General features: G+C 43.2%; 1 protein-coding gene across 1 annotated transcript; it reads right to left on the bottom strand.

Annotated features, from left to right (window-relative positions):
- Positions 1-233: 233 nt before the first annotated feature.
- il2rb (interleukin 2 receptor, beta) lies at positions 234-8,038 on the bottom strand. The gene is made up of 10 exons (XM_075454381.1): positions 7,772-8,038; positions 7,046-7,144; positions 6,757-6,889; positions 6,583-6,655; positions 6,328-6,421; positions 5,993-6,141; positions 5,502-5,667; positions 4,729-4,834; positions 4,082-4,160; positions 234-3,663 (listed from the first exon to the last, which is right to left on the bottom strand). The coding sequence occupies exons 2-10, from the start codon at positions 7,122-7,124 to the stop codon at positions 2,899-2,901; spliced, it is 1,644 nt and encodes a 547-aa protein (XP_075310496.1). The 5' UTR covers positions 7,125-7,144; positions 7,772-8,038; the 3' UTR covers positions 234-2,898.
- Between the last annotated feature and the right edge of the window lie 1,492 nt (positions 8,039-9,530).

Below are 9,530 nucleotides of genomic sequence, written 5' to 3'. Positions count from 1 at the left end.
ATACACCCGCTCACTCGTACATACACCACCAGGACCACCTGACAGGACATGTAAACACTCAGAACTACATAAACACACTCACAGAATGAAAGAAAAAGAAACGCACACACACACACGCGTACTTACACACATGCAACCCAGGCTGTCTCCCACACTCTTTCTGAAGTCGGTGCACATGCCCACCGCTTAGCTCTCATTCCACAGAAACACAGGAAGTCAGAGGGTGACCCATTTCTACATGAGCTTTTATTTTATTTGGTCTCTATACAGATGTCACCGAGTACAACGGAAACATGCTGCCTGTGTAGACACAAGATAGGCAACATTTATCACTGACCCGATGATTTATAGAAGAATTCTGATATTCTGCGTGCTTTGCCTGCAGGCACAGATGCAGTTCTGTACCATCAGTAAGCTGCACCAGGTGCAGCTTTAGTGTAGGTTGTAAGGTCGTTTCCTGGTGATGGATCACCAGAGGCACAAGAGTAAAACAAACCGACATAAATGGCAAACCAGCTGCCTCTCTCATTTGTGAACTCATTTAATGCTTGAAAGTCACCAGAGATTTCAGTAGTTTCCAAATAGATTCACACATATCTTGAGAAATCACACACTGCAAAATTGTCTTCATCTCTCTGGCTGTTTATATAATCGCAGCCTATAAAACTACACGTTTCACTGCGTTCAAACTCCCAGATCCCCGTGCGGGAAGGACTAATATGTGTTTTTGGAAAGCAATGAAACAAGTGGCTTTAATGAGCTCTTGCAGCGCAAACTACAAAGCAAACAGCAAAATAGCATTTTTTTTTTTTTTAACACACAGTGCCATCATTAGTTGACAGTGGCATTCGGTTATTGATCAAAACAAACAAAAAAAAAGGCCAAACCTCATAAAATGATATCAGTGACGCCTGTAATGCTGGTATTCACCTTTGCTTGTGACCAACTCTCAAGCAGCAAATGCTCAATCCTCACTATTTAACGTTTTTTTCTGCATACAATATTAACTGAACACAGTGTAAAATGGGGGAATTTTACCCTGCTCGATCTTTTATAAAACGCAAACTGATCAAAGACGTCTCTTGTTGACATCTACTAGATCAAACCTATAACTTTCTCTTTAATGCTAATTATAGCCTCGATCAACAGATTGCATTTTGCATTTTTTTTGACTGCCAACCTCAGAAAAAGCTGTTTTTAGACGTCAGTTGCATGTTTGCAGCTTTTCCTGCAGCGCCTAAGTGACCAAAAAAAGGCCACGTGACTTTACAGCAAGCCGAACTATAAGGAAATCGGTTTAAGCGAACAAACCAACAAAAAAAAAACACACAACACAAAATAATTCTGTGGGAGAGACGCTTGAATCTGCAAACCTTGTTTCCCCCAAAAAGTTGGAACATTTTCTAGAATGTAATAAAAACTTAAATCTGTTGCGTTAAATCATTTTTTTAGTATTTGATGCAAACAGCAGATGAATTAGTGACAGGTGAGGGTGTCAGGATTGGGTATAAAAAGTGAGCATCCATCAGAGGCTTAGTCTTTTGAAGCAAGGATGCCATCTACAGTACATCATATCGAAAAAAGATCCAGGAAGTCTGAGGAAATCTCCAGCTGTAAAGACTAAGGATGGAAACCGCTGTTGGTTGCACATGGCCTTGGTACCCTCAAGTGCTAATGCATGAAAAACTGCCTTGCCACCATGATCAATATCATCACATGGGCTGGAGAGAATCTTGCTTGTGCATCTAGAAATGTAACTGTAACAACGTAACAACTCTGCAAAGACATGCAGCCGAGTTCTGTGGACACAAGCTCATCTCAGTCGGACAGAAAGACAGCGGACATGTTTTCTGTCGTCAGACGAATCCAAGTTTCAGCTGCTTTAGAGGTCTTCTTTGTTTGTGCCAAAGCTGACAAACTGACCACCGATACCTGACATCAGCTGTAAGTACAAAGGCCCAGCATTTGTGTGATGACTTACACATATGTGATGCAGGTGACAGCGGATACAAAGTGTGGGTGCTTGACTGGCATGATCTGTCGCCTGCTGAAAAATTATGGAGCATCACAAACAGGAAAATTTGATCACAGTGAACACTGTGGCGCGGCAGAAATCTTGCATTCTGCGAGAATGCTGAGGTGTCTGATACTCGAGAGAAAACAGTTGAAAGGGGCCTTCTCTAAGGTCGCTGAGTACATATGCTCTAAAGACGTCACTGATGAAGGCCACTGAGTGCATGTGTTCCAAACCAGAGATAGCATATAGTCAAATAAGGAGATTCGGAGGAAAAATACATTCCAAAGGCATGAAGTCCATGTAGATTGTCTCTTGGCTAGATGCCTGGAGAAGAAGAGACCATGAGCATCTCCCACAAAAAGAAGTTTCACCCCTCTGAAAGACAGAGAGATTTCATTCGAACAATTGAGCTACGCTCGCCAGACTTGATGCATCCTTTCTGTAAATTCTGATGAATGCAATAAAGGTTTCTATGTTGGATTAAGTCCGTGTCAGCAGAGTTCTTCATCACTCATCTCCACATCGGCTCGGCGACCAACCCCTCTTATTTACTACAATGGTTACCGATTTCCTCTGAAAGACTGCAGCAGTCACTACCGTAAGTTCACAAATGATTAAAAAGTGTAATTAAAAAGGAAGGCTGATGTAACACGATGGTCTATCCCAACATCTTGGCGTCAAACTTGAACTTTGTTTATATTGTTGGTCAGTGAAGACACTAAAAAAGAATGTCTTTGGGTTTGTTTCTGTTTAAGAAAAGATTTAACGCGGAATTCATTTACAATTTCCCAATTTTTACAAAACTGAGGTTCGTACAATCGGATTAGAGTTAACAATTCGACAGTTTGCTTGTGATGTAACCTTGACCAGATTGGGAGTTTTCAGATGGATTTGTTACTGAACGTTGCCTGCAGCTCTTTGAGGGTCAGATAACCCGTTTCACAGGGTTCCACGGGCATGGAGGAAGACCTGCACATGGCACCGGGAACAAGGCGTGCCGTCGGGCCGCCGCTCACAGCTGTCCCAGGCACAGCTGCGTGCAGGCTGTCAGAGGACATCTGTGTTAGAGTGGGAGCATGAGGAGGAGCTGGTGGAGAGGAGGGGGGCCGTATGTGGCAAGGAAGATGTAGAGGGAGGATGAGAGGGTGAGAGGTCTGCTCATCCAAAACCTCCTCCTCTTCTACGTCCATGTCTATTGCATCTTTCGCGTCATCTTCCTTTCCGATGCCAAAACCAGAATCGGGGCTCTGCGGCTCCCTCTTCAGGCTCTCATAATCTGGACAAGAGGTCAGTGGATCGCACAGGGACGGGTCAAGGCTGAGTCTGTTGGGCACGTTGCAGAAATGCTCCTGGTAGGTGAAGTAGGCTGGACCGGGGTTAGATCGAGCCGAGGTGCCAGACGAGCTGGAGATGAAGTAGCCCATGTTCGAGAAGGTTGACAGAGAAGAGGAGCTGTAGGTGATTCCGCTGGTGTTGGAGCCAGAGGAGGGGGAATTCTGGAAGTGAAGGAGGGCGTTGGTGGAGCTGGAAGACAGACAGGGGTAAGGGACTCCATCCCAGTCCTCACACACTTCCACTGTGGAGATTTGGTCACGCGTCTGGGCCGATAAGACGGACTCAGAAAGTGACAGGGGATTCAGCCATTTCTACGGAGAAAGAAAGACACATTCAGACAAATGTGTTCCTGCGTTGGACCCTAAATCTAACACATCCAACTGTTCCATACACATGAAAATCCTTCAGAACTGCACACCAGGTATTTGTGACACAGGTCCTCTGTTGGGATAAAACTAGGTTTGTCTGCTGACATAGACAATCCAGTTTCCAATTTAAAATGAATCCACACTTTCTGACCAATGAAAGTCCCGAATGCTAAAAGAGAGCTCCGCATACATACACATATAGTCTGGATATTCATCCGTCGCAATAGAGCAACGGTACAAATAAGGACAATCTAAGAGCAGTCAGAATGCACCATAAACGCTGAGGTGATTGTGGTGTAACACCTGCAGCCTCAGAAGTAAATACCAATGTTGGATGTGTGCTGAAAACATTGCGTTTCACCTTTAGATTTCCTTCATGGTCAGAGTGGAGAGTGGGGAAGTACTTGGATGGGTTCGGTACTGGCTTCACTTTGAGGAGCCTGACGGAGAATAAGCAAGGCGTTAGATAGGCATGCTGCATGCAAACTAGGGGTGGGCAAAAAAAATCGGTTCATGTACATATGGCGATTTTTTTTATGGGATGATTTTAAAAATCGATTTTTCTCCCCTGAATCGATTATATTACGTCATATCTGTGTCCAGAAAAACTTAATCATTTCATTACATTAAGTTACGTTAAAACTAGCACACATTTGTGCTGTGTGGACACTTCAATTCATTTTGTAACTGTAAACTTTAAAAAATGCTTTACATGTTAAGTACCTCTTTTTGTCTCAGTTGAAATAAATGTCAGCTGCTGGACTGACTGACACAGACTGATGTGCCTTGTTTATGGGAATGGCATTCATTCTCGAAGTGTAGGATTCAACTTGTTTGTTTTTTAATGATTTCGATTACTGATTATATCCAATCGCAATAGTTCCAGAATTGCCATTATCACGAATAGTGACACAAATCGAATCGTGACCAAAGCATATCGTCCCACCCCTAATGCAAACACACGCTCACACACACACTGAGGGGTACATAATGCTACAATGCACTCACTCCCTGGTTTTGCAGATCTTGTAAAAGGCCAACATAACGGACACGACGAGGCACGAGCCGATGATGAGTCCCGTCACCATCAGCGAAGTCAGATCCAGCCACCTGTCTGAAACATACAGGAAAACGCAGATGTAAACCAATAACGATAACTTCATTCAATTTGTCAATAAACATCCTTTTTTTTTTCCTTTTTTTTTTTTGCATTTAAGGCCTGCAAAACATTCCAGAAAATGTTGTCATTCCCTCACACAACACTTCAAAGACGTTCCGGCATTGAGGATGCCGAATGACAGACAATCCAGATGTTCTTTGGTCCCTCTCTTCCCACAAATTTGTCCTAAAGTGTGCAACTGTTACGGGGTCATTGTTGCATTTTTCTTTAAAAAAAACATTCTCCCCACAGTCTCTATTGGGGACGGGTCAAAACTCATATCCTCTTTTTCCTCAGGCCCGCGCCTTCGCAACCCGTGCAGACTGTGGTTTGCTGAAAAATGCTCGGGCGTCCCTGGAAAAGATGGGCTCTTGAAGGTAGCACACATCGCTGTAAAGTCTCAGTGAACTTTTTTGCATCAGTGCTGCCTGACGCAGCCTTTTAAATAGATTTTTTTTTTTTATGGCATCTTCCACATCATCCAAACTTTTCTTTTTTTTCATTTGAGCTCGTAGAATCTACAAGGAAGCAACCTTTTGTGCTGTTTTTCACATGTTTACCTGTGCTTGAAGACAGTCTTCAGTTAAAGCAACTGATATGAAGACGCATGTCTTGTGTTTACCTTTATCGTCTCTGGGATCCACCCAAGATGTTGTCAGACTCCAGCCGCTCCAGCTGCTGTTAAGCCGATTGTAGGGCTGGACTCTCACCCTGACCTGCCATTGGCCCTTTAGCTGCAAATCTGTTATGTCCAGCTCTTGCTCGCTTAAGGGTAAATTCTTGGCCTCCTGGTCACGGACGAAAAAAAAAAAAAAAAAAAAAAAAAAAAAATCAACATTCATCATTTCTGGAGCATCCGAACAACCAGAATCTCACACTAGTCGTTCATTGCAGTATACGTGACAGACAAATGGGTTTTGTTGAATTTGCATTTGTATGAATGATGGGTGAAACCAAACACAGACCACATGGGAAATAAAACCTAAGCCACTTTGTTTTTCTGTGCCTGTGACATGTTCTCGTGCTCACGCGACATGCTACAAACATTAGTGTGGGTAAAAGGTGTTGTGGAGTTTATAGAGCCTGAAGGCATGCATGTGGAAAGATGCTCACCGTCCAAGACTGGTCGCTCTTTTTGACCTGAACTTGGAATTCAAATTTGGATTTGAAGTAAGAAGAGACAGGGCTCCCTGGACTCCATGAAATCCAGGTTCTGCCGACTGCGCGGCTGACATTAGGAGCACCTGGAGGATGCATTCTGACTGAATGCACACAAAACAAAAGCGCGTTAGATAAATTCCCAACAGCCTGACCAACAACAATAGAAAGAAAATCAAAACTGGTTCTTTTCTTTTCTTCTTTTACTTTTTAACAGTGTAAGAATCGTTTTAATGACTTTTTTCCAGTCGGCATCAAATTTCTGGGGAACCTTTCACAAAGCCACTCACTGTTGTCCCTTAGCTTGAAGTCGTCGAGTCTGTCCACCAGCGTGCCGCTACACTTCACGGTGATGTTTGGCATCACTTCAGAAGGGGAGAACTCCTGGGCGGACCAGGTGAATCATTAAAGAAAAAAAGGGGAAGCTGAGTGCTTAATTTGACAAGGATAAAAAAAAAAGTAAAGGTTTCTAAATGGCACGCGACAGCGTGAAAATGACACATTGATGAATGCGTCTTTGTGCAAAATATATGCCGTGGACTTACTTCATTTTCATTTTCAAAGACGATGCTGCAGCCAGCAGACGAGTTTCTGTGTTGTTTCAGCTTGCAGCTTCGCCTAAATAAAACATTTTGGGTTTTTTTGTATTTCTAAATATAAAAAGGGTGCAGTTATTCTTAAAACATACAGCAATCCGAGCAACATCTGTAATCTCTTACGTTATTAGTTTGGGTTCTCTCCAAATCCAGATTCTCTTCACAACAAAAATCCAACAGTCCTCCCCAGCAGCCACCCGAGAGCTGGTCCATGTACAGCTGACACTGCTGACAAAGTCATTTGTACAGAGGAGTCCTTGTGTGGCAGAGACATAACAAACAAGAAGAATGATGTCGAGATTTCTGTGTAATTAGACACCAGATTCAGTCAAAACGGTGATCTCTGTTTTCACTGCTGCCGTGAGCTGTGACAAAGGCACAGGCGCAAGTGTATAATTTGGTGTGGTCATACCAGGAGAGCCTTTGTGAGAGTGAGCTGAATACACTGGAAATAGAACCACCAGGATGTACAGGATCCGCAGCAACCCCATGGCCAACGGCTGCGATGTGACTGTGGGCAGACATAGTCAATGAATCGAGCAAAGCAAGATGAACGCGTTTAGCAGAAATGTTCCTCAGATGCGCAACTCATTTCTGTCACCTAACCATGACAACCAAAAAGCTGGCCTCAGTCATCAAAATACTAGATCCCCAGCAAGCAAAATACTCATGCTGAAAGTTTCTGTCACCAAATGAAACTTGACTGAAAGCACTAGCACCTACAGAGAACATAAAAACACATGAACACATGAACAAATAGCTTATTTTGGCCATAGGGCTAATTCAAGTGCCATCCTTACAGAGATTTAGTTTAATGTTGATCCAGCAGGCAATGTATTACGATGATGTCACTTTTCTTTTTGTTAAAAGTCGCACATTATGAGTCAGTCAAGGCTGGGTCAGACTAACTTGAAAAGTGAACAGTAATTCATGCACGTACAGGACAAACCTTGCTTTTGAGATAAAAAAAGGCTTTCTCTTGAAAAAGAGCAAAAACTATCACTTACAAGCCAGAAGACACTGAAGTGTGTTATTTTAATGCATATATTTGAGCATTTTAAAGTTGTTACAAGAAACCTACACATTATTCTTTTCATTGTTGTGTTAAATGTGAGCAGAATTAGCTTGAAAAAAGTACCTCAAGAGTCTTTGCAGCAGGTGGTCATCAAGAAGAAAGACATCCCCACTTGCTCCTCTGGACTGATGGGAAGATCTCCTTTACGTCTGAGCCTTTCTGTCCGTCTGTCATACTACTTGTACATCACTATCTCTCTGTCTTATGCAACCTGTCACTCATCCCTCTGTCTCCTCGTTCTCACCCCTCTTTTTCTTTTAAGTGCCCAGTGACATTTTCCACTTGAAACCACAGCTTGTGCATAGGCCTTACAGGAAGCTTCATGCAGCGGTGAGTGATAGTGAGAGGGGACGGGCCAGGGTGGAGACCGACAGGAGGTGTTGTAGTTAGTGGAGGGAAGGGTGCGGGGGCGGGGGCGGGTAGGCGAAGTGTGGGGGGGTGCACCTTGCTCAGAGCGCCTCCTCCTGCTCCCCACCAGCAGCCGCTATCGGTCTCCATTGCTCAGTTTAAGGCTACAATAATTGTACTGAAAACAAGAAGAAAAAAAAAAGCAACACCACATCCTGTTTCAATTGCGATGTAAAGTGGCTTGTAGAGAGAGAAACTCACTGTTCTATGAAGTGGTTTGTGTTGGTGAAACTCTGCTTTAAAACAGAAGATTCAAAAGATTAAAGAGGCTAAAGCTACCAGATTTAGAATCAGGGGGGGGTTATACTGAGTGACATATATTTCTCTCTCACACAAAAGCTGTAGTGTGTCCAAACCGCTGCTCTTATAGCCACAACCACTGCAGTTGCATCTATACAAGTGCTACAGAGAGGAAAGCGACTATGAAAGTCAAAACAGCAGCTTGTTTGTTGCCTGGTGGTCCATAAATGTTGTATTTGTGGAGCAACGGACCTCAATTTATATGTCCATCGCTGACGACCACAGCCAACGCGTCAAATGTGACCACGAGAGAGAATCTAACACGCATGATTGTGGACGCAAAAGAACAAATCTTTCAGTGGCAGCGCTTTATTCCTTGTTCATAACCCTCATGTGGGTTTTTGGGAAAGGATCTTTCCATTTAAATTAAGCTTGAATATGTTGGCAACTACCACAACATGCTTGCTTCATTATGACAAGGCCCCCATATATGAAGTCAAAGACAATCCATATATATACAAGGGAAACTCAGAAAAGGTAAATGTCAACATGTGAGCACCGTGATGATGCAAACATAATCTCTTAGATCAACGTAGGTTTGGAGATAGATCTGATATCAAGCAGACTTAAAGTTCATCAAGGGGCCATTGTGTAACATGTCTCCATATGATTCGTATTGGCCTACAAACCATTCATACATTCAACAGAACATCTGATGCAACTCTTAATGTTTGACTGTCAGTCCTGCAGTAGGCCAAAGGGTGATGTGATAGCAGTCGCCCACTGGCTGTAATTTAACACCTCAAGTTGTGTCAAAATCAGCTCGAGGTGGTAAAGGGGCAGACTGGGTTGGAGAGCTTATGTTTGTGCAGAGGAGGTGCAAGAGCAAAAAGTGAGGAAGAGCACATACTCTCTGAAAGGTCAGAGTCCACAGTGCCTGTGGCGGGAAGCCGCTAAGAAGACCACGGTGATGTTTGTGCTCAGAAAGCAGCCTCAAATGAAAATACCACAAAGATGGGGGGGTGGGGGTTGTAGGGTGGAGGTGAGAAGAAAACAACAAGAGAGTGCTATAAAAAAAAAAAACAACAACAACATGTTTCTCCTGGAAACAACACAATTAATATTTTCTTTGGTATAAAAACGTCTGCAAAATTAGTTTGAGCTAAAAATAAGC

The sequence above is a fragment of the Odontesthes bonariensis genome, chromosome 21, assembly GCF_027942865.1.
Source record: "Odontesthes bonariensis isolate fOdoBon6 chromosome 21, fOdoBon6.hap1, whole genome shotgun sequence".
Classification (NCBI taxonomy): Eukaryota; Metazoa; Chordata; class Actinopteri; order Atheriniformes; family Atherinopsidae; genus Odontesthes; species Odontesthes bonariensis.
This window is presented reverse-complemented; position numbering and strand designations above follow the sequence as displayed.

Bases quoted from the DNA above. Each gene is read 5' to 3' on its own strand.
- il2rb (XM_075454381.1), bottom strand. From the start codon at position 7,124: ATGGGGTTGCTGCGGATCCTGTACATCCTGGTGGTTCTATTTCCAGTG. The intron at 6,656-6,756 runs GTAAGAGATTAC...TGTTTTATTTAG, and splicing joins AGAGAACCCAAACTAATAAC to GCGAAGCTGCAAGCTGAAAC. The intron at 3,664-4,081 runs GTGAAACGCAAT...CTTTCTCCGTAG, and splicing joins ACCATGAAGGAAATCTAAAG to AAATGGCTGAATCCCCTGTC.